General features: G+C 39.4%; 1 protein-coding gene across 1 annotated transcript in view; it reads left to right on the top strand.

Annotated features, from left to right (window-relative positions):
- The first annotated feature begins 6,755 nt into the window (after window positions 1–6,755).
- tgfbr3 (transforming growth factor, beta receptor III) overlaps window positions 6,756–25,653 on the top strand; it is a 146,133-nt gene continuing 127,235 nt past the window's right edge. The window contains 2 exon segments of the mRNA XM_061888683.1: window positions 6,756–7,002; window positions 16,840–16,987. Of these exon segments, the coding sequence (XP_061744667.1) occupies window positions 16,927–16,987 (61 nt within the window). The 5' untranslated portion in view covers window positions 6,756–7,002; window positions 16,840–16,926.

The following is a 25,653-nucleotide window of genomic DNA, read 5'->3' as shown; positions in this document are numbered from 1 at the left end:
AATGCTGGCTGGAAACTAGTGCACTAATTTCTGGCTGGTGACTTGTGTGTTAATTGCTAGCTGGCAACTAGAGTGCTAATTGCTACCTTGTGACTGCCACACTGATTGCTAGCTGGCAACCAGAGTGTTAAACGCTAGCTGGCAACTGAAGTGCTAATTGCTAGCTGGAAACTAAAGAGCTAATTAGAAGCTTGCACCTAGAACGCTAATTGCTAGCTGGCTACTAGAGTGCTATTTGCTACTTTGCGACTGCCACACTGATTGCTAGCTGACAACTGAAGTGCTGATTGCTATCTAGAAACTAGTGCACTCATTTCTGGCTGGCAACTAAAGCGTTAATTGCTAGCTGGCAAATAGAGTGTTAAATGCTCGCTGACCAAGAGAGTGTTAGTTGCTAGCTGGTAACTAAGGAGCTAATAGTTTGCTGACAATTAGTGTGTTAAATGCTAGCTCGCAACTAGTCTGCAAATCGCTAGCTGACAACTTAAGCACTAATCGCTTGTTTGCAACTAGAGCGTTAATTGCTAGCTGGCAACTAAAACGTTCATTCCTAACTGGAATCTAGGGTGCTAAATGCCAGCTGGCAATTAAAGCGCCAATTGTTTTTTGGCGACTGCCGCACTATTTTTTTAGCTGGCAACTAGTGCGCTAATTGCTATCTGGCAACTAGAGGGTGAATCGCTAGCTTGCAACTAAAGTGCTAATTGATAGCTGGCTACTAGTTCTCAAATTTCTGGCTTGCAACGACAACACTGCTAAACGCTAGCAGGAAACTACAGGGGCTCAAATGGCTAGCTGGCAACTGGCGCAGTAATTGTTAGCTGGCAACTAGAGTGCTAATTGCTACTTGGCAATGATTTCATCTTTAAAATATTCCAAAGTACATTAAAGAAACTAGCCATGGCCTCCAGTTGCACTTTCTGACCCCTGCTGGCTAAGAAAAATGGATGCTATTAATGTTTGTAGGCATGTTCAAATGCTAACATGTGTCATGTACCAAAGCAAATTACTCTGAAGTGTGCCTGAAAAAGTGGTTAAAATGCTAGCATGCTAACATGTGTCATGTACCAAAGCAAATTACTCTGAAGTGTGTACCTGAAAAAGTGGTTAAAATGCTAGCATGCTAACAGCTAACGTGTGAAGTACCAAAACAAATTGCTCTGAAGTGTGTACCTGAAAAAATGTTTAAAAAGTGTGTTTAAAATGCTAGCATGCTAACAGCTAACATGTGTCAAAACACAAAACTAATTACTCTGAAGTGTGTACCTGAAAGACGTGTTTAAATAGCTAGCATGCTAACAGCTAACATGTGAAGTACCAAAACAAATTGCTCTGAAGTTTGTACCTGAAAATGTGTTTAACATGCTAGCATGCTAACAGCTACCATTTTGTCAAGTACCAAAACAAATAGCTCTGAAGTGTGTACCTGAAAAGTGTGTTTAAAATGCTAGCATGCTAACAGCTAACATGTGTCAAAACACAAAACTAATTACTCCGAAGTGTGTACCTGAAAGACGTGTTTAAATAGCTAGCATGCTAACAGCTAACATGTGAAGTACAAAAACAAATTACTCTCGAGTTTGTACCTGAAAATGTGTTTAACATGCTAGCAGCTACCATTTTGTCAAGTACCAAAACAAATTGCTCTGAAGTGTGTACCTGAAAAGTGTGTTTAAAATGCTAGCATGCTAACAGCTACCATTTTGTCAAAACACAAAACTAATTACTCTGAAGTGTGTACCTGAAAGACGTGTTTAAAATGCTAGCATGCTAACAGCTAACATGTGTGAAGTACCAAAACAAATTACTCTGAAGTGTGTACCTGAACATGTGTTTAACATGCTAGCATGCTAACAGCTACCATTTTGTCAAGTACCAAAACAAATTGCTCTGAAGTGTGTACCTGAAAAGTGTGTTTAAAATGCTAGCATGCTAACAGCTAACATGTGTCAAAACACGAAACTAATTACTCTGAAGTGTGTACCTGAAAGACGTGTTTAAAAGGCTAGCATGCTAACAGCTAACATGTGAAGTACCAAAACAAATTAGTCTGAAGTTTGTACCTGAAAATGTGTTTAACATGCTAGCATGCTAACAGCTACCATTTTGTCAAGTACCAAAACAAATTGCTCTGAAGTGTGTACCTGAAAAGTGTGTTTAAAATGCTAGCATGCTAACAGCTAACATGTGTCAAAACACGAAACTAATTACTCTGAAGTGTGTACCTGAAAGATGTGTTTAAAAGGCTAGCATGCTAACAGCTAACATGTGTCAAAACACAAAACAAATTACTCTGAAGTGTGTACCTGAAAGATGTGTTTAAAATGCTAGCATGCTAACAGCTAACATGTGTGAAGTACCAAAACAAATTAGTCTGAAGTTTGTACCTGAAAATGTGTTTAACATGCTAGCATGCTAACAGCTACCATTTTGTCTAGTACCAAAACAAATTGCTCTGAAGTGTGTACCTGAAAAGTGTGTTTAAAATGCTAGCATGCTAACAGCTAACATGTGTGAAGTACCAAAACAAATTACTCTGAAGTGTGTACCTGAAAAGTGTGTTTAACATGTTAGCATGCTAACAGCTACCATTTTGTCAAGTAGCAAAACAAATCTCCAGACACTAAGTTAGCGTCTTCCATGAAAGGGACCCCGCTGGTCTGAGGAGATCAGAAGTAGCGAGATGAAGACTTTGGGGTCTCCTCTGAGGACAAGCAGTAAATAGAAAAGTGTGTCTGACAAAGTTGTTGTTGGCTTAAGACCTTCCCTGGGTACCTCGTTAGGGTCTTCTGCTGACTCACTAATCACTCCTTTGATTGACAGGCCTTCAGCTTGATGTACTTGAGTGGGGACACAAGGCCGGGGGGGGGGCGGGGCCACCATTAATGAGCCCCCCTGCCACCATTAATGAGCCCCCCCGCCACTTCTCCAATTTAGACTTCATCTTCCCAAGAAGGACTTTGGACAGTCTCGTGCACTTGTGGGCGGAGTCAATGATGATTGGAGCTATGAGCTGCTATTGTTATGACGTGTCAACTCATGGTGCGATACTTGTGTCGACTCCAGCCTGGAATCTTCCACCAACACACTCAATAACTCCACGCTGATGTAGTGAAAGTGAAACAATAGAACAAGAATGTCAGTTATTACCACTAAGAATAGTTGTATTTATATTATAAAAGTGACAAATGTTGATTGGACTAATCAGTGAACAATCATTTGGAGCAAAAATGAAGTTATTTTCACTTCCAATCATCAAAAGAGGAAATACATTGTCAGCCCGTCTAACACTTGCAGGGAGCACACTTGTCCACACGATGGCGACACACACACACACACACACACACACACACACACACATCCAACAACACACTACGTGACTCGTCTGATTGACTTTGATGTTTACTATTCGTGATTATTGGACTGATATCACCAGCGATAGTTAGACTGATATCACCAGCGATAGTTAGACTGATATCACCAGCGATAGTTAGACTGATATCACCAGCGATAGTTAGACTGATATCACCAGCGACAATTAGACTGATATCACCAGCGATAATCAAACTGATATCACCAGTGATAATTATACTGATATCACCAGTATATTAGACTGATATCACCAGTGATTATTAGACTGATATCACCAGTGATAATCAGACTGATAACACCAGCAATAATCAGACTGATATCACCAGCGATAATTAGACTGATATCACCAGTGATAATTAGACTGATATCACCAGTGATAATCAGACTGATATCACCAGCGATAATAGTGATAATTATAGACTGATATCACCAGCAATAATAAGACTATATCACCAACGATAATTACACTGATATCACCAGCGATAATTAGATTGATATAAACAGCGATAATTAGACTGATATCACCAGTGATAATTATAGACTGATATCACCAGCAACAATTAGACTGATATCAGCAGTTATAATTACACTGATATCACCAGCGATAATTACACTGATGTCACCAGCAATAATTAGACTGATATCACCAGTGTTAATTATTGACTGATATCACCAGCGATAATCAGACTGATATCACCAGCGATAATCAGACTGATATCACCAAAGAAAATTACACTGATATCACCAGCGTTAATTACGCTGATATCGCCAGCAATAATTAGACTGATATCACCAGCGATAATTAGACTGATATCACCAACGATAATTACACTGATATCACCAGCGATAATTAGACTGATATAAAGAGCGATAATTAGACTGATATCACCAGCAATAATTAGACTGATATCACCTATAATCGTTGTAAACTGATATCACCAGCAATAATTAGACTGATATCACCAGTGATAAATAGCCTGATTTCACAAGCGATAATTAGACTGATATAACCAGCGATAATCAAACTGATATCACCAGTGATAATTACACTGATATCACAAGCTATAATTAGACTGATATCACCAGTGTTAATCATTGACTGATATCACCAGCAATATTCAGACTGATATCACCAGCAATAATTAGACTGATATCACTTGTGATAATCAGACTGATATCACCAGCGATAATTATAGACTGATATAACCAGCAATAGTTAGACTGAAATCACCAGAAAAAATTAGACTGATATCACCAGCGATAATTACACTGATATCACCAGCAATAATTACACTGGTATCACCAGTGATAATCAGACTGATATCACCAGCGATAATCAAACTGATACCACCAGCAATAATTAGACTGATATCACCAGTGATAATTGGACTGATATCACCAGTGATAATCAGACTGATACCATCAGCAATTATTAGACTGATATCACCAGTGATAATCAGACTGATATCACCAGCGATAATTAGACTGATATCATGACTGATAATTAGACTGATATCACCAGCGATAATCAGACTGATACCACCAGCAATTATTAGACTGATATCACCAGCGATAATCAGACTGATATCACCAGTCGTTTGTATCCCTGACAGTAAGAGAGTACAAGTTGTCACATAAGTATTATAAATGATGATATCATGTTCATGGTTACATCAAATCTCTCTTTTTATGGACAGATCGGAGGTTAAATTGAAGCATGATTTAAAGTAGTTGTGTGTAAATACTAAGTTGTGTGTAGATACTAAGTTGTGTGTAAATACTAAGTTGTGTGTAAATACTAAGTTGTGTGTAAATACTAAGTTGTGTGTAGATACTAAGTAGTGTGTAAATACTAAGCACTTTGTTCAACATGTAGTCACTACTTATACAGCTCACATCTCTTTTCATCAAGTATCTTTTATGTAGAATTAACACGATGCACTTTTTACTTTTTATTTAAAAGTTTTGGCTAAAAACGATCAATGTAACCTGCTACTTCACCCATGTTGACTGTTAGCATGCTAACGTTAGCATGTTGACTTTTGCAGCCAAACACCTCAGAGGCAACTTTTATTTCATTAAAATAATTGTATTGACATGTTTTATTAATAAATATGCGCATATATTCATCACCATTAGTATTATACTACAGTAGTAGTACTATTTTAATATACAGCACCCATTTAATTGGTGATTTTCACCCAGTCATTTCTCAGGTAACACTACCATGTGTGGCCGCTAGAGGGGGCTGGAGACCAGCACTATAACTTGCACTGTTGTTGAAGGACTGATCAATAAGAGTAACGAAGTACTTAAAAAAAATAGCGCATTTTCATGTTGTAATTATATATACAATATATATATATGTACATATATATACAGTATAAATATATACATGTATATATTAATACATATATTTATATAAACAAATATATATATATGTGTGTGTGTGTGTGTGGTATTGTTTTAGTCCAAATACTACTCGAGTGCATTGAGTTGGGCCGTGACGTCATCGTTATGTAGGGACTTGCCCGCCCCCTGGGGGGGTGGGTGGGGGGGGGTCTCCTGCTCCTCGCTAGGAGTGGGCGATACTGTAACGTTTGGTATCGATCCGATAACGAGACAATGCCGGTGTTGCAATACAGTAAAAAAAATCAAATAATAATAATATTTTCGGCATATAAAACAAAATGATTTCCAGTACTTCTCAACAAATACATTTGTGAGCAATTAAACAGTATTTATAATGTAGAAGATCATTAAAAAAAATTGTTATTTTGGAAATAATTGCATCATTTGGTTAAATTGTCTTATTTAGGTCACAATTAGAGTTGGTGTGATACCATCTTGTTTGAACACCAATACACACATTCAAGGCAAATATCACATCAGAGGTCTAGAAAATATATGTAAGTATTGGCCTCAGATCAAAACAAACATTTGAAGTATCGCCCATCCCCACGTCATTCGACATGGTTGATATTTGGATCGATCCAACCACTCCTCCCTCCCCCCCAACGCCGTAAATGTTGGTATCGACCCAATAACAAGTCGAACCTCCCCCCTCCCCACAAACTATTGTAGACAAAGAAAACAAAATGACATACAACACCTTTTACAACGTATAATTACAATAGTAATGCACGATATAATTGCAGTATCACTGAACACTTATTGTGGGTATAATTGCATCATTTTGTTTCACAGAAAAAAATGTTTAAAATAACTTAAAATAAAATGTAAGTATCGGCTTTAAATCAAAACAAACATTTCAAGTACCGCTAATCGCCGAACGGTAACTTGTTGGTATCGAATTTGTCGACATTTGAATCGATCCACCCACCGGAACTCCTCGCCCCTGCCAGCCCCGCCCCCCTGTGATAAAGCCCAGGGTACGTGAAGGCAGCACCAAGGCAGCACAAGTATAAAAGTCCAGGGTACGTGAAGGCAACACAAGTAGAAGACTAACGAGGACGTCTCTCCGCCGCCACCTTTCTTTCAGGCCCGCCGACTCGCTCCGTCTTCGGCAGCTGGAGCTCCGCCGAGCCGAGGAGTCAACGTCCTGGCCGCGGGAGGAGCAGCTCTCACAGCCGCCTTCAGAGCACTTTGGCCGGGGGAGTTTCTAAGGAGGTAAGTTTGCTGCTTTGTTAGTGCGGCCACTTTGTTTACACTCAGGAATATTTGTGTTTACTACTCCCACTATTTTCCTGTACTAGTACCACTACAACTACTTTGTTGCACTAGTAGTACTTTGTTGTACTTGTAGTACTTTGTTGTTGACTCCTGTCAACATGCAAGTGACTGACATCCACATCTGCTTTGCTTCTCATTACTTTCACAGTCTACTCCCTTTATCACCTCTTTTCTACATCGAAACTTATGCTAGCAGGTCCCTAGGATACATTTCACAACAGCAATATATATAGAAACTCTGAATAATACATCAAGTTTAAACAAACAAACTCTAGCTGCGCCTACAATTAAGTGTCGTAAAGAAAGAGGTGTCATTTTAATTAATGCGATCGCTCCACTCGCGTGTTCTCAATGATTACCAACACATTTCCCCCAAAATAAATAGGAAAACTGAATAATACGTCAAATCCAAACCCACATAAGCCTCGCTCAGCCGTGACTACATGTGTGTGTTGTAAACAAAAGCGTGTCATTTAGTTAATACGATCGTTCCTCCTGCAGGTTATTTGTGATAACTGACACATTTCACAATGTAAATTATTAGGCGGAATCTTAATAATAAATGAAGTCTAAAACCATGTAACGCTTGCTAAACTGCGGCTAGGTTTGTGTGTCGTAATGAAAGACCTCGTTTTAATTACTGCGATCGCTCCACTCGCGTGTTCTCGATGATTACCAACACATTTCCCACAAAATAAATAGTAAGACTGAATAATACGTAAAGTCAAAACCCACGTAAACCTTGCTCAGCCGTGAGTAACGTGTGTGTGTTGTAAACAAAGGTGTTATTCAATTATTGCGATCGTTCCTCTCGCTGGTTCTTTGTGATAACCAACACATTTCGCAACAGAAATTATAAGGAGGAATCTGAATAAAAAATGAAGTCTAAAACCACGTAAAGCTTGCTAAGCTGCAATTATGTTTGTGTGTCGTAAAGAAAGAGGTGTCATTTTAAATATTGCGATCGCTCCACTTGCGTATTCTTGATGATTACCAACACATTTCCCTGGAAATAAATAGTAAGACTGTATAATATATACTGAACAAAAACCTGGCACTGCTGCGACTACATTTGTGTGTTCTATACAAAGGCATGTCATTTAAGTGATGCGATCGCTCCTTTCGCAGGTTATTTGTGATAACCAACACATTTCACAACAGAAATAAATAGTAGGAATCTGAATAATAAATGAAATCTAAAACCACGTAAAGCTTGCTGAGCCGCAAATATGTTTGTGTGTTGTAAACAAAGGCATGTCATTTTAATTAATGTGATCGCTCCACTCGGATGTCTTTCGTGATTATCAACCCATTTCCCACAAAATAAATAGTAAGACTGACTAATACGTAATGTTCAAACCCACACAAATGTAGTCGCCATGCTGCTACTACATTTGTGTGTTGTAAAGAAATACATTTCATTTAATTAATGTGATCGCTCCTCTCACAAGATGTACTTAATAACTGATACATTTCACAAACTATAATTAATTAGACTCTGAACAATACGGAAAGTCTAAAGCCACGTAAAGTTTGCACCGCTGCAACTATATTTCTGTGTGGTAGAGGAAGACGTGCCATTTAGTTCATGCGATCGCTGCACTCGCAGGTTCATCATGATTAACAACACATTTGACAACAGAAATAAACAGTAAGACTCAAATTAATATGTAAAGTCTAAACCCACGTATAGCGACTACATTTGTGTGTGGTGAAAGAAGACGTGTCATTGGATGAATGTGATCGCAGGAAGATGATGCCAGCCTTAACTTGCACCCCACTAATGATCAGAAGCAGTCGATAAAATAACATGAGCTTGGAGCACAAAAGGATTAAAAGTGATATTAAAAGTTAGGAGAAATAATACTTTTGGGGCACTCATTTGCTTCCACACTTGGGGTCTGATCCACTAAGATCCAAATGCCAGGCACTAAACAGCGTGTGCAAACATCAAATTGTGTTTACTATGTGATCTACTAAGACCGCCTTATTTGAAGGATGTATTGTATGTGCTATGTGGCTCTCACCATGGAAACACTCATCTTCTGCACATTCATGTTATCTTGCCCCGACCTGTGGCATTTGAGAATTCCTGTAAAATGTTTTTGAACTTGGAAAATAGTAGTTAGATTGTCCAAAGTGAGTGGAGTGTGTGGATGGTGGAAGGCTTCTCACCGCTAGAGAAATGTGGGCTATGTGCATGTTGGGAAATTGGACCCTTCATTTTCACCGGGAATTCTGGGTAATCCGGGATATTTTTTTCAAAGTTATTTTCCCGATGCCCACACCAGCCCAACGTTTTGATACAGGAACGCTTCCGACCTGTGACACGCTGCCAGACCTTTGTGGCGTGACGATAACAAATAGTTGATTTTTGGGTGCACAATATCATAAGTCTTTTATTTTGTAGTGCACTTAATTGAAATCTGTTGAGACTGAGGCTGAATAAGTACCCTCTGTGCACTTAGTAGAAATAACCATTGCAATGTTTGATCTTCTCTCCTTATTGATGGTCAATCACAACCACTGGAGTTAGCCCCTCCCCTTCCGCCGCGTAGGGCACGTCGCACTCCTCGTTTGTGAAGTGCACTGCACTTTTCCTGCACTTTCCAGTCTGAGCGCACTCAAAAAGCCGGCGAGTGCGCCGATTGGAAAGCACGGCAAGATTGCACAGCAGAATGAAAATGGCGAGTGTGCGGCGCCCTTAAAAGTCGCCATTTGGGTTTTTATGCAGAAGGGGCGGGGCTACCAAACCTTTCCAAACATAAAGGAGAGAAGAAGAAGCAAGTATGCATACACAATGTATTGAACTAAACATTCAAAGTGATTCTTGCAAATTATGGAGTGAAATAAAACAGCCTTCATGTCGGAAAATCTCCTTCTGGTCTCTTTACAAATTAATTCTTAGATAAACACTATTTTATTTCTTATGAATTTTACATAAAATAAATAAAAAATAAAAAAGTACCGTAAATTCCAGACTATAAACCACTACTTTTCCCTACACTTTGAACCCTGCGGCTTATAAAAGGGTGCAGCTAATTTTATGGATTTTTCGTTATGTTTAGTGCTCAAAAGTTCTCACCAGTGGAGACACTGAAAAGTTGCGCTGCTGTTTGTGCCACGGCGCCATCTTTTGGACAAGTTCGCTCACTGCGAGTATTGCTAGTTGAAAATGTATTTCCTGTTTCGTCCGTTGAACCGGGTGTACAACTGTCCGGAGCGTTTTCTTCTCGAAAGCATTCTTCATTCGTCACCCCATTTTTTAAATATTACAATATAACAAAAAAATTCTTACCAGCAGTAGCGATTATGCTAACAGGTTTACGAGTGTATGTGTTAGTATTTTTGTATTGTTTCACTTTCATAAATTTCCTCAGTTAATTCACCAAAACGTCAGCGTGGAGTTATTGCGTCTGTTCAGCTGATTGCAGAGCAAGCTTCTGTTTTGTCTGATCACCCGTTTGACTGCCCTGTTTACAGAAACTGTTTGGAAACATTTAAGGTATGAATATGAAAAATAAGCATTTACTAAATGTTTGTGTAAATAACTCATTTCACTACGTGCTATCGTAATGTAATCAAGCCTGCGTTGTCAGCATTAAATAATATGCTATTCCACTAATATATTTATGTGTCTGTATTAGTTTTATTAACTTACAATAACATTCTTTTTGTATTGTTTCACTTACACAAGTTCCTCTGTAAATTCACCAAAACATCAGCGTGGAGTTATCGAGTCTGTTTAGCTGATTGGAGAGCTAACTTGCGCAACTAGCAGGTCCACGACCATGACTTCTGTTTTGTCTTAAAACCCATTTTACTGCCTTGTTACAGACACTGTTTGGACACAATTAAGGAATGTAAATAAACATTTCCAAAATATTTGTGTAAATAACTAATTTCACAACATGCTAACATAATGTAATCAAGGTAACGTTGTTAGTATTAGCTAATATGCTAACATGTCTACGTCTGTCCGTGTTAGTGTTATTAACTTACAATAACATTCTTTTTGTATTGTTTCACTTTAACAAATTTCTCGGTAAATTCACCAAAACATCAGCGTGGAGTTATTGAGTCTGTTTAGCTGATTGGAGAGCTAGGTTGCGCAACTAGTGGGTCCATGACCATGACTTCTGTTTTTTCTGATCAGCCGTTTTACTGCCCTGTTACAGACATAATTTGTAAACAATTAAGGGATGTGGATATATATGTGTGTGTGTGTATATTTATACATATATATATATATATCCATCCATCCATTTTCTACCGCTTATTCCCTTTTGGGGTCGCGGGGAGCGCTGGCGCCGATCTCAGCTACATATATATATATACACACACAAACACAGTGGGGCAAAAAAGTGTTAAGTCAGCCAGCGATTGTGCAAGTTCTCCCACTTCAAATGATGACAGAGGTCTGTCATTTTCATCATAGGTACACTTCAACTGGGAGAGACAGAATGTGGAAAAAAAAATCCAGGAATTCACATTGTAGGAATTTTAAAGAATTTATTTGTAAATGATGGTGGAAAATAAGTATTTGGTCAACCATTCAAAGCTCTCACTGATGGAAGGAGGTTTTGGCTCCAAATCTCAGGATACATGGCCCCATTCATTCTTTCCTTAACACGGATCAATCGTCCTGTCCCCTTAGCAGAAAAACAGCCCCAAAGCATGATGTTTCCACCCCCATGCTTCACAGTAGGTGTGGTGTTCTTGGGATGCAACTCAGTATTCTTCTTCCTCCAAACACGAGGAGTTGAGTTTATACCAAAAAGTTCTATTTTGGTTTCATCTGACCACATGACATTCTCCCAATCCTCTGCTGTATCATGCATGTGCTCTCTGGCAAACTTCAGACGGGCCTGGACATGCACTGGCTTAAGCAGGGGGACACGTCTGGCACTGCAGGATTTGATTCCCTGTCGGCGTAGTGTGTTACTGATGGTAACCTTTGTTACTTTGGTCCCAGATTTCTGCAGGTCGTTCACCAGGTTGCCCCGTATGGTTCTGGGATTTTTGCTCACCGTTCTAATGATCATTTTGACCTCACGGGATGAGATCTTGCGTGGAGCCCCAGATCGAGGGAGATTATCAGTGGTCTTGTATGTCTTCCATTTTCTGATGATTGCTCCCACAGTTGTTTTTTTTCCCACCAAGCTGCTTGCCTATTGTAGATTCACTCTTCCCAGTCTGGTGCAGGTCTACAATTCTTTTCCTGGTGTCCTTGGTCTTGGCCATAGTGGAGTTTGGAGTCTGACTGTTTGACACTGTGGACAGGTGTCTTTTATACAGATAACGAGTTCAAACAGGTGCCATTAATACAGGTAACGAGTGGAGGACAGAAGAGCTTCTTAAAGAAGAAGTTACAGGTCTGTGAGATCCAGAGATCTTCCTTGTTTGAAGTGACCAAATACTTATTTTCCACCGTAATTTACAAATAAGTTCTTTAAAATTCCTACAATGTGAATTCCTGGATTTTTTCTTTGTCACATTCTGTCTCTCCCAGTTGAAGTGTACCTATGATGAAAATGACAGACCTCTGTCATCATTTGAAGTGGGAGAACTTGCACAATCGCTGGCTGACTAAATACTTTTTTGTCCCACTGTGTGTGTATATATATATATATATATATATATATATATATATATATATTTCCAATTATGGACTTGTCCAGGGTTTACCCCGCCTTCTGCCCGAATGCAGCTGAGATAGGCTCCAACACCCCCGTGATCCCAAAAAAGGGACAAGCGGTAGGAAATGGATGGATGGAAGGATTTAAAAATATATATATTTTTAAGAATAAACAGATCTTTATAGATGATGAATGGGGAGGAATAAGAATCACAATTCAGAGGTGAATGGATATTTCCGTGGAGCGTTTGAGGCGGCGCGCGGAGAAGTCACATGATCCATCAGAGTGTTGCTGCAACAAAAGCAGCGGGGGAGTCCTCTGAACTCGGACCTCCTCACCCCCCTAACCCAAAACTTTGGGCCAGGCTTAGCTGGCCCCCCGTGTAGAGGAGCCAAAACAAGGACGCTGTCTCCGGGGTGTCATGAGGACTGCTTGGCGGCGTGACGGACGAGCGCTTCCCCCCCTCCCCTGTGTGTGTGTGTGTGTGTGTGTGTGTGTGTGTGTGTGTGTGTGTGTGTGTGTGTGTGTGTGTGTGTGTGTGTGTGTGTGTGTGTGTGTGTGTGTGTGGACGCCAAGTTTGAAGGCAACATCTGGATGTGGTCTGGGGTCTTGAGGGGGACATGAAAGGCGGTGAACCCGTGTCAGGACCTCGCCATGACCTTTTTACCTCTGGCACGCTACCTGGCTGCTGGGCCGCCGCCAAGGGTTCAAGGGTCGACATCAATCCAGCGAAGTGTAATATTTGTCATGATCCTCCAAAGTGACTTCCCAGACTTGGCAGCTGGCACACGCTGAAAGCCTCTTTTGTCCTGAAGCCGGCTGGATGCTCCTCGCACCACTTCACCCGCCCAGACCGCCGCCACGACCCCGGGCGCCACGTCTTAACCCCCGGGCGCCATGTCTTCCCCCCCGCGCCTTTTTCTGGCCTCTGTTCTTGCCGTGAGCTTGTTTCGTGTAGGGTTGTGCGGTGTTAGTATAGTACCGCGATACTAATAAATCATTTTGGTACGATACTGTCTCTGATTCGTAGCGGTCCCGCACCCCTCTCTACTTATGTTGAAGTCATGTCATGACATTGCAGATTTTACCAGCAGCGGAGCATGTTGGGCAGCGCACACTCACAGAGTACTTACAAGCAGACACAGTGTGTAGACAAAAAAGGGACAATGGAAGCATTTTGGTGTAAAAAGTCAAGATAAAGGTGAAGTTATAACACTGAAACACCCTCAGGAAGAGATGCTTTAACACATTGCTAGCTAGCTAGTGGCTAACGTCCTTCCACAGTGTTTTAGCTATTTCTAAATCACTAATCCTGGCGTCCATGGCGACAAAGTACGTTACTTACAAGTATCATTATCACTATTGACTCAAAAGCACTACTATACTCTGTTTCAAAAGTACCGGTTCATGGTGACATTTCTGGTTTTATGAGCAGAGGAGCATGTTTGGCAGCGCACACACACAGAGTACTTACAAGAAGCAGACAAAGTGTGTAGAAGAAAAGGGAGAATGGACGCATTTTGGTGTAAAAAGTACAGATAAAGGTGAAGTTATAACACTGAAACACCCTTAAGAAGAGGTACTTGCTAGCAGCTAATGTCCCTCCACAGTGTTTTAGCTACTTCTAAATCCCTTATCCTGGCGTCTATGGCGACAAATAAAGTATGTTTCTTACAAGTACCATTATCAATGGAGGTCGAGGAATAGCTAAACATGCGTCACTACACACCGTAGCTCACCAGCATCAAAATGTAAACAAATGCCATGTGTGGATCTACACCTTACATCCACTGTAATGATACCAAGTACAGGCACGTATCTACACGATACTACTAAGATTAGGCCGCTATTTTTTGGTATCACATCTTTTTTCATTTAAAAAAAAATGTTTTATATGATGTTTATAAAGTCAGCAAATACATCCCTGGACACATGAGGACTTTGAATATGACCAATGTATGATCCTGTAACTACTTGGTATCGCATCAATACCTAAATGTGTGGTGTCATCCAAAACTAATGTCAAGTATCAAAGAAGAGAAGAATAAGTGATTATTATATTTGAACAGAAGTGTAGATAGAACATGTTAAAACAGAAAACAGGGTGACACCTACCCTTTATATTGGTATTTCTTAACCATATTATTATTGGTTTATTTAGTATTATATTTTATTGTGTGATCCTGTAACTACTTGGTATCAGATTGATACCTAAATGTGTGGTATCATCCAAAACTAATGTCAAGTATCAAAGAAGAGAAGAATAAGTGATTATTACATTTGAACAGAAGTGTAGATAGAACATGTTAAAACAGAAAATAAGCAGATATTAACAGTCAATGAACAAGTGGATAAATAATACATTTTTTACAGTTTGTCCCTCATAATGTGTATAAAATAATAGGTGTATAAATGACACAATATGTTACTGCAGACTAATTAGGAGTCTTTGTTTGTTTACTTACTACTAAAAGACAAGTTGTCTAGTATGTTCTACTTTTTATTGAAGGACTACATGACAATAATAAACATATGTTTCATCTACACTAACATTTTTTGTCACAATAAAGACAATAATGACATTTTTTGTGGTCCCCCTTATTTAGAAAAGTACCAAAATAATTTTAGTACCGGTACCAAAATATTATTAGTTCCGTGGTTCAATCCTTTCTTTATTACCTCAGCCAAGAGCTTTTATTTTGAAACTTTGTGCAGGGATGGAGAAGTAGGAGTCTATTAAGTGCAGCCAGGATTTCTAGTTGTTTTTTTTTTTGACCGTCTGAGAAACTAAAACTGTTCCTCCATAAGCCATGATATTAATACAGAGGGACTCCTTGGTCTATATCGGGGGTCTGCAGTATCGGATCTTTAGGGCCACCCTCAAAAATGGGAACATATATTTTTAGTGTAAATAAGGTTTGTGTAGGAGGACAAACCTTCCTGATAGTTGAATATGTTTGTGTTTATACTTCACTGATGACAGTATTTGGCCAGCAACCTTTTGTCCTTTTAATTTGGGCAGTCCTTGAACTCACCATAGTTGTGTGGACTGTGACATAACAGATTGTTTACGTGTACAACTTTCTCCGACACTGCCACGGAAAGACATGTTTTATGCCACTCCTTCTTTGTTTCATTTTGTCCACCAAACCTTTTATACAGTGCATGAATGAGGTGTGTTGATGTTATTGACTTGTGTGGAGTGCTAATCAGGCATGTTTGGTCAGTGCATGACTGTAAGCTAATCCATGCTAACATGTTATTTAGGCTAGCTGTATGTACATATTGCATCACTATGACTCGTTTGTAGCTATATTTGAGCTCATTTAATTTCCTTTAATTATGTTCATTTATATTTGCATGTCTCATGACACATTATCTGTATGTAATATTGGCTGCATTTATGATAGTTGTTTGTGCGCCATGTTGTTCCAGACCACAGCAAATATTAACATTTTGTTCCAGACCACAGCAAATGTTACCCAGCTTGCAAAGATTGTAATAAATCCATTAGAAGAAGAGGTTTCCTTTAACTTGGACACACACATCTTCACCTTTAGTCATTCTAAGTCAGTCATTTCCAGGAGTTATCTCACCCTCTCACAAGTTTTACTCATGTCCTACAATGTTGTAGAAATGTGTAGAATAAATATTACATTTCAACATTTCTGTCAACAAAGATTTGTGTCAGCCTGCGACTAATATAGACACTTACATCATGTGTTGTCTTCATTATAACACTTATATAAGACTTTTAAAGTCATTTTGATAGTAGTCTAATATAGACACTTACACCATGTGTTGTCTTCATTATAACACTTATATAAGACTTTTAAAGTCATTTTGATAGTAGGCTAATATAGACACTTACATCATGTGTTGCCTTCATTATAACACTTATATAAGACTTTTAAAGTCATTTTGATAGTAGGCTAGACACCTCTGCCCTCAGTGGGCGTGTGCCGACACCTCTCGGCGTGTTGCAGAGCTGGGCCTGAAGGAGTGTGTGAAGTGTGTGAAGTGTGTGTGCCTCCCAGTGAACCCTGCAGCACTAATCCCTCTCACCAATCTAGCGCTTCCCTCCATGCCAGCAGGTGGCCTCTAAACACTTTCCCCTCCTTTGTTGACTTGGCAGGCAGAGCTGGGACTTCCTGTTGGCGAGGAGAAAGAAAGGAAAGGAAAGGAGGACTGCCCAAATATTGTCCTCCTACATCTCGGAACAATGGCCAGGAGATGCACCCTCGCCTTCCTGCTGCTCGCCGCCTGCCGCCTGGCGTCTTCAGGTAAGATGCTCACCTTCACAGGCTGGGAGTGGGAGGGGCTTGTAAAGTGCTGACAGGTGTTGGCCTCTTTTTGTGCAAGCTTTATTTTCAAATTAAAAGAATACTTTCGAACTAAAAAAGATGTTGGTCACAAATGTATTATTGGATTAGAATTTGTCATTTGTTACAGATTGTTTTTTACTTGCAAATTATTATATTTTTGAGGGCTGCAAATCGTTTTAATGTTTCAAAAACTAATTTTTGTTACAAATTGTTTTGTTTTGAAATCATTTTTGCATACAAATTATGTTTTGTGTGCAAATAGTGTTTGTGGTTACAAATCGATTTTTATGAGTATTTTTTATCATTTTGTTTAGTTGCAAATCTTTTTGTTAAGAAATGATAGAAAATTTTTGTTTTGCAAGTAGATTTTTGAATGCTGCAAAACGTTTTTTGTTTCAAAATAGTTTTTAAGTTGAAAATATGTTTCGTAGTTAGACATTTTTTGGGATATGAATCCTTTCTCTCCTGCAAATCATTTTTTTTGGGCTGCAAATAATATTACTGTTTTTAAATCATTTTCTTCGGTGGAAAAAAGTATTTTTGTTTGTTTACAATTTTTTGGGGATTAGAAATAGTTTTGTTTTTTATTACAAATAGGTTTTGTTTGGTTGCAAATATTTTTTGTTGCCAATCATTTAATTGTGTTGAAATAAAATTGTTTAGATGCAAAATCTTTTTTAGATGGATTACAAATATTTTTTTGTTTTGAAATCGTTTACCAAATACTTGTTAGACTACATCATGTTGGCTGCAAACCGTTTTTTGTTCACAAATTGTTTTTTATTTTGAAATAGTTTACAAATCAATTTTTCTTTACAAATCGTATATTGTTACAAATGGTATCTTTTTGTGGGCGGGGCTTCTTTTGAACAATATGTTAGAGTCGTCCTATTGGCCGGTCTGGGAGGATGGCACGACTACTTCCTCTTTCTACATGTTTGGAGGGAAAACCCGAGACGGACAAGCGGTAGAAAAATATTTGTGATCTACAACTTTTTACTGTTTGCAAATACAAACTACACAAGCATTGACGTTGTCAGCTTGTATAAATGATAAATAAAAAGAGAATACAACAAATCCTTTTCAACTTATATTCAATTCAATAGACTACAAAGACAAGATATATTTACTGTTCACATCGACAAACTTTGTTCTTTTTGGCAAATAATCATGAAGTTAGAATGTGATGGCAGCAACACATGTCAAAAATTGCATTTTTACCAGTGTGTTTCATGGCCTTTCCTTTTAACAACACTCAGTAAAGGTTTGGGAAGTGAGGAGACACATTTTTTAAGTGGAAATCTTTCCCATTCTTGCTTGATGTACAGCTTAAGTTGTTCAACAGTCTCCTGCCTCATATTTTAGCCTTCAAACATTTTCAATGTCTGGACTACAGGCAGGCCAGTCTAGTACCTGCACTCTTTTACTATGAAGCCGTGCTATTATAACACCTGGCTTGGCATTGTCTTGCTGAAATAAGCAGGGGCGTCCACGATAACAAAATATGTTTCTCCAACAGCTGTATGTACCTTTCAGCATTAATGCTGCCTTCACAGATGTGTAAGTTAGTCATGTCTTGGCCACTAATACACCCCCATACCATCACACATGCTGACTACAACACTTTCACCCTACAACAATCACTAATACACCCCCATACCATCACACATGCTGCCTACAACACTTTCACCCTACAACAATCACTAATACACCCCCATACCATCACACATGCTGACTACAACACTTTCACCCTACAACAATCACTAATACACCCCCATACCATCACACATGCTGACTACAACACTTTCACCCTACAACAATCACTAATACACCCCCATACCATCACACATGCTGACTAGAACACTTTCACCCTACAACAATCACTAATACACCCCCATACCATCACACATGCTGACTACAACACTTTCACCCTACAACAATCACTAATACACCCCCATACCATCACACATGCTGACTACAACACTTTCACCCTACAACAATCACTAATACACCCCCATACCATCACACATGCTGACTACAACACTTTCACCCTACAACAATCACTAATACACCCCCATACCATCACACATGCTGACTACCACACTTTCACCCTACAACAATCACTAATACACCCCCATACCATCACACATGCTGACTACAACACTTTCACCCTACAACAATCACTAATACACCCCCATACCTTCATACATGCTGACTACAACACTTTCACCCTAGAACAGTCAGCATGGTTATTTTCCTCTTTGCTCCACAGTTTCCAAAAACAATTTGAAGTGTGGACTTGTCATACCACAGAACACTTTAACACTTTGCATCAGTCCATCTTAGATGAGCTCGGGTGTTGTTGATAAATGGCTTTGGCTTTGCATAGTAGAGTTTTAACTTGCGCTTACAGATGTAGCGACAAACTGTAGTTACTGAGAGTGCTTTTCTGAAGTGCTCCTGAGCCCATGTGGTGATATCCTTTACACAATGATTTGTTTTTGTTTTTTATGCCCGAGCAATCCAAGGTGCGTAATATCATTGTTTATGTGCAGTAATTTCTCCACATTCTCTGAACCTTTTGATGATATTACGGAGCGTAGATGGTGAAATCCCTAAATTCCTTGTTGAGAAATGTTGTTCTTAAACAATGTACTTGTTGACAAAGTGGTGACTCTCGCCCCGTCCTTGTTTGTGAATGAGTGAGCATTTCATGGAAGCTGCTTTTATAGCCAATCATTGCACTCACCTGTTCCCAATTACTGTAGCATGTTAAAAAAAAAAAGAGCATTCTTCAACTTTCTCACTCTTTTTTTGCCACTTGTGCCAGCTTTTTTGAAACATGTTACAGGCATCAAATTCCAAATGAGCTAATAATTGCCAAAAATAATAAAGATTCTCAGTGCAAACAGGAAATATCTTGTCTTTGCAGTCTATTCAATTGAACATACCGTATTTTCTTGAATTGCCGCAGGGTATATAGTATGTGCCTGCCTTGAATTACTGCCGGGTCAAACTCGTGACACTTCCTCTGTCATCGTTTTCAAAATGGAGAAGGCTGATTTTAATACCGGTAATTTGAAATCGCATAAAAGGAAGAAGATTAAGAGCTATTCAGTAAGATTTAAGGTCCAAGCTTACATCACACTCAAATGTTTACTGCATGCCTTTGGTAAGTGCCGGAGTGAGAAGAGGTTTCAAAATAATAACTCATGCTTACTTTTACCGCATGCCTTTGGTAAGCGCAGGAGTGAGAAGAGGTTTTAAATTCATTAGCACCCCGGCGGCAATTCAAGGAAATACGGTAAGTTGAAAAGGATTTGTTGTATTCTCTTTTTTTTTTACCATTTTCACAAGCTGACAACTTCACTGCTGTTGGGCCTCATTGTTTTTGGTTGCAACTTCATGAATTGTTGGTTGGACAAAAAGTTGTATGTTTTGTGTCTTGGCGTAAGATGAAACCAGCGGCGCACAGAGCACGCTCAGTGAATGTGAGAATGATGTCACCTACAGCCGCGAGCTGAGGCCAGGAATGTTGCACTTCTGACCTTTACTGTACAAAGAGCAGCCTTCTGCTGGCTGAGAACTGGGACCCGGACCAGCGTCACCTCGACCTTTGGGAAGAATGCTCCTCAGGACAATGAGAAGACCGCTTTGTCTTCGCCGGACTCTTGAAGTCCGGGTCCCAGTCCGTCTCGCGTGCGTTCTGGGCAGTCTGAAAATGGCTCCGCCTCCGAGCCACGCTTGGTTTTTGTGGCGGCTTTTTTTGCAGGCTGGCAACGTGTGGTTGTGGATCAGAGAAGTCTGGGTCAACCTGGCTTCTCTTGAGGGTTTGCAGGAGGTGTCGACCTTGTTGGTTGGACTATTTTCAATGAATTATTCATTATTGTTTTGACATCATTTCCAACACATAAATAGAAGCAGAAGAGGTTTTTCAGTCAGCAACGTCCACATTTCCAACTGCATTTGTACGAGGAGGCTCCGCCCCTATCGCTACCTGGGCCAATCACCAGGCTCCGTCAGGTTCCCTGTGATTGGCCCGTTCTAAGCCGGAAATAATTTATGTTTAAGGGATCGGAAGAAATGTCTTTTTGTAACAGAACAAAAAAAAATATAAGTAGAAAAGAGAGACCCTCCACCTCAGAAATTGCAGGTTTACAAAGTTACCTTCAGGACCTGTTCAATATCAACGTACTCTCCGGACTATAGAGTGCACCGTTGTATAAGCCACACCCTCTAAATGTTAGAAGAAAACAATATTTCCATATATTAGTCACATATATAAAGGTTGTGAAATGACTTATTTACATTGTAATGTTTATTTACATATCTTCAGTTTCCCAACAGTGTCTGTGACAAGGCAGTAAAACGGGAGATCAAACAAAACAGAAGTGATGGTCATGGACCCAATAGCTGCGCAAGCTAGCTCTCCAATCCGCTAACCAGACTCAATAACTCCATGCTGACGTTTTGCTAAATTTACTGAGGAATTCGTGAAAGTGAAACAAAGAATGCCGTTGTAGGGTAATAATACTAACACAGACACTCGTAAATGTCTTCGCTAATGCTAATGACGCTAGCTTGATTGCATTACAATAGCAAGTACAAATATGCATGAAAATACTCCTACAGACATCACACATGGGACGCTTTAGTAAGTAAGAATAGTTTTAGTTATATTGTAAAACTTACAAACGTTGCTAGGAGCGATGAATGGAGAATCCATACGAGTAGAACCGCTAAGGACAGTTTTACTTCCGGTTGATAGGCATTCAAACAGGAAGTACATTTATAACCGGTGAGTGAACTTGTCCAAAAGATGGCGCCGTAGCACAAATAATAACACACCTTTTTTTTGCCTGGGTTCACTTTTGAACACTTTTATTTAGTGGTGTTAGAACACTTTTATTTTTGTGGTGTTATAAAAGGTTTGATGAAGTGCAATGAGTCAGAGTGCTCATTTGTTTTTAGTGACACCAAAAAGTATCAATCAATCAATCAATCAATGTTTATTTATATAGCCCCAAATCACAAATGTCTCAAAGGACTGCACAAATCATTACGACTACAACATCCTCGGAAGAACCCACAAAAGGGCAAGGAAAACTCACACCCAGTGGGCAGGGAGAATTCACATCCAGTTGGACGCCAGTGACAATGCTGACTATGAGAAACCTTGGAGAGGACCTCAGATGTGGGCAACCCCCCCCCCCCCCCCCCCCCCCCCCTCTAGGGGACCGAAAGCAATGGATGTGGAGCGGGTCCAACATGATACTGTGAAAGTTCAATCCATAGTGGTTCCAACACAGCCGCGAGAGTTCAGTTCAAGCGGATCCAACACAGCAGCGAGAGTCCCGTCCACAGGAAACCATCTCAAGCGGATCAGCAGCGTAGAGATGTCCCCAACCGATACAGACGAGCGGTCCATCCTGGGTCCCGACGAGCGGTCCATCCTGGGTCTCGACTCTGGACAGCCAGTACTTCATCCATGGTCATCGGAGTAATGGATTTAAGATGGTGATGTGGACACGGTTTGTCCTGGATAGCTGCGAACATGCTCCTGCCTTAGAGACTTGCTATGTCTTATTTGTTTATATTGACAATATATTTTGTTGAATTTTTTTTATTGATCAATGATTATTAGTTGTGCCTAGCTTGTGTGCTATGGTGAGCTTGGCTGTTGTGTAGCTGCAAGTAGTTGGACTAAAATAGAAGAAAACAGCAACCTTGTGTGCTTGTTGGAGGACATTGTGCTTGTATCGCAGGTTTGACACACAAACCGATATCGTCCTTTTTGTTTGGCGATATGGGACTGATATCGTTCTGGGGTTGGGACACGTATCATGAAGACTTTTCTTGAAGGTTGGTGTGTGAATCCTGCTCCCACAACAACAAGAGTGTGTGTGTCCCACAGAGTCAGGACCTGCAACACAATGACACTTCCCTCCCCATTCTTCTGCTCTCTTGCACCTTAGGTGCACCTTAGGTGCACCTGGTCACCGGGGACACCAGTGCCCTTTTCCTGCCGAAACCCACTCAAGCATTTGACATGTTTGTATCTCATTTCTATGCGGCACTTTGGCCGCAGCATCCGTGCAAGCGCTCCCATCTGGAGTGGCCTCACTTAACCTAACCTTGGACTTGGATTAGAATAACGTAGCCCAGACCCAAGCGAGCGCTGTTTTTATGAAGGGTCTTCTCATGTGCGGCCAGACCGGAGTCTTTTTGCGGGGAAATGAAGTCTGGCAGGATCCTGGCCAAGTTTCACCAAGTCGCTGGCTTTGGCAGAGGGACACTCGCCATGGAGGCTGCAGAAAATCTCTTTTTTTTCTAATTTGAGAAACATTTGTTTTAGTTTGTGAAACATTTTCATGTCATTTCTTATGGCACTCTTAATAAGTCTATTATTCATCATTCTAGTTGTGTGAACGCTCCAAGACATTCCCACATGTTTTTCTAGACCAACATTCTACTATTTATTATTATTATTGTTGTGTAAATGCTCCAAAACATTCACACATATGCTTTTCCACACCAATATTATTCTATTTATTATTACTATTAGTATTATTGTGTGAATGCTCCACAACATTCACACACATGCTTTTCTACACCAACATTCTTCTATTTATTATTATTTTTATAATTATTGTTGTGTGAATGCTCCAAAACATTCACACATATGCTTTTCCACACCAATATTCTTCTATTTATTATTATTATTTGTATTATTGTGTGAATGCTCCACAACATTCGCACACATGCTTTTTTACACCAACATTCTTCTATTTATTATTATTATTATTATTATTATTATTGTGTGAATGCTCCACAACATTCACACACATGCTTTTCTACACCAACATTATTCTATTTATTATTATTATTATTATTATTATTATTATCATCCATCCATTTACTGCCGCTTATTCCCTTTTGTGGTGGCGGGGGGCGCTGGCGTCTATCTCAGCTACAATCGGGCGGAGGGCGGGGTACACCCTGGACAAGTCGCCACCTCATCGCAGTATTATTATCATTATCACTATTATTATTATTATTATTATTATTGTTATTGTGTTAATACTCCACAACATTCACACACACATACTTATCTACACCAACAATTTTCTATTTATTATTCAACTACTTCTTCTTCTCCAGATTTTGACACGCTCGACCTTCCACAGTTTTTATCTGATTCAAAGCCTTCCAACTTCAAACCGTTCAGCTTAATTCCAAAAAATTCCAGATTTCCCAGAATTCCAGGTTTTCTGGGACATTTTTCCCATTCCAAATGAATTGGCCATTTTTCAAACTTCCACCATTTTACACATTTTTCAACCTATTCAAACCATTCCCCCTTCGACATGTTCCAGCATTCTGGACATTCAAACTACCCTTTTTCCAAGTGCAAAAAAAATTCCAGGATTTTCCAGAATTCCTGCTTTTCCAAAGTCCTATTTCCACCATTTTTTTCTGGCTACGACTCCTTCCACATTTTGCAAGGCATTTCAAGCGTTCCATTGTCAAAACATTCCTCTTAATCAGGACAGAAAATATATATATATATATATATATTTCTTTTTTTAAACTAGAAAAATTCCTACTTTTCCCGAAATTCCAGGAATTCCATAATACCATTTCTCAATTCAACATGTTACTTCTTCAACATTTTTCTACCTATTTGAAAAATTTCAACACGAACCATTTCAACTCATTTAGATTATTCAAGTTTTTTCTACCATTTTCCCAAAAAATTCCGCTTTCCTCGAAATTCCCATTGAAATCAATGGGACATTCTTCAAACTTCCACAATTCCTACATTTGTTATCTGATTCAAGTTGTTCCAACTTAGAAATGTTCATCCTGTTCAGGAATTGTGTGATCTACTTCAACAATTACAACAAAAAAAATCCCTGATTTTCCGTAATTCCTTTTTTTTTTTGCCATTTTCCCCGTTCGAAATGAATGTGCCATTATTCAAACTTCCACAATTCCCACATTCTTCAACACATTCCACCATTCTGGAAATTCAAACTAGCATTTTTCCAAGTTAAAAAAAAAATCACATTTTCTCAAAATTCACTAATACCGTTTATTCCTTCAACATTTAAAGAATTCCAACACCAACCAACTCAGCTCCTTCAGGACATTCATGCTCATCATTCTAAAAAAATCCTGCTTTTCCCAAATTTCCAGGAAGTTCCTATTTGAAATAAATGAGACATTTTTCCAAGTTGCAAAATTCCCACATTTTTCAAGCTATTCAAAGCGTAGCAACAACACATTCCACTCATCCTTTTTATTTTTTTCGATTTTCAAAAATTCTGAATGGTTTTAAAGTCAGGATGAGTAAGAATTGCCATCCGGCTGTGAATGGATGTTTTTGTGCAGCCCTTTGAGACGCGCCTGCTTTAGGTTTGTAATGTTTATCTTCAAATAAAACTTTTTACAGAACAATTGTGAGTGTAGAGGGAAAAAAAGGAGAGATGTTTTGATGAAGCCAGTAAGAGTTGTTGACTCAAAGATGAATCAAAGTGTAAAAAAAGAAGTTTGCTTGCAGCACTTTTCACCGGCGCCAAGATCATCAAGATCGAGATAATCACAGCAGCCACTCTAGAAGA

The sequence above is a fragment of the Nerophis ophidion genome, linkage group LG26 (genome assembly GCF_033978795.1).
Source record: "Nerophis ophidion isolate RoL-2023_Sa linkage group LG26, RoL_Noph_v1.0, whole genome shotgun sequence".
Lineage (NCBI taxonomy): Eukaryota > Metazoa > Chordata > Actinopteri > Syngnathiformes > Syngnathidae > Nerophis > Nerophis ophidion.
Note: the sequence above shows the minus strand (reverse complement) of the source record. Positions and strands in the feature narration are given on the sequence as shown.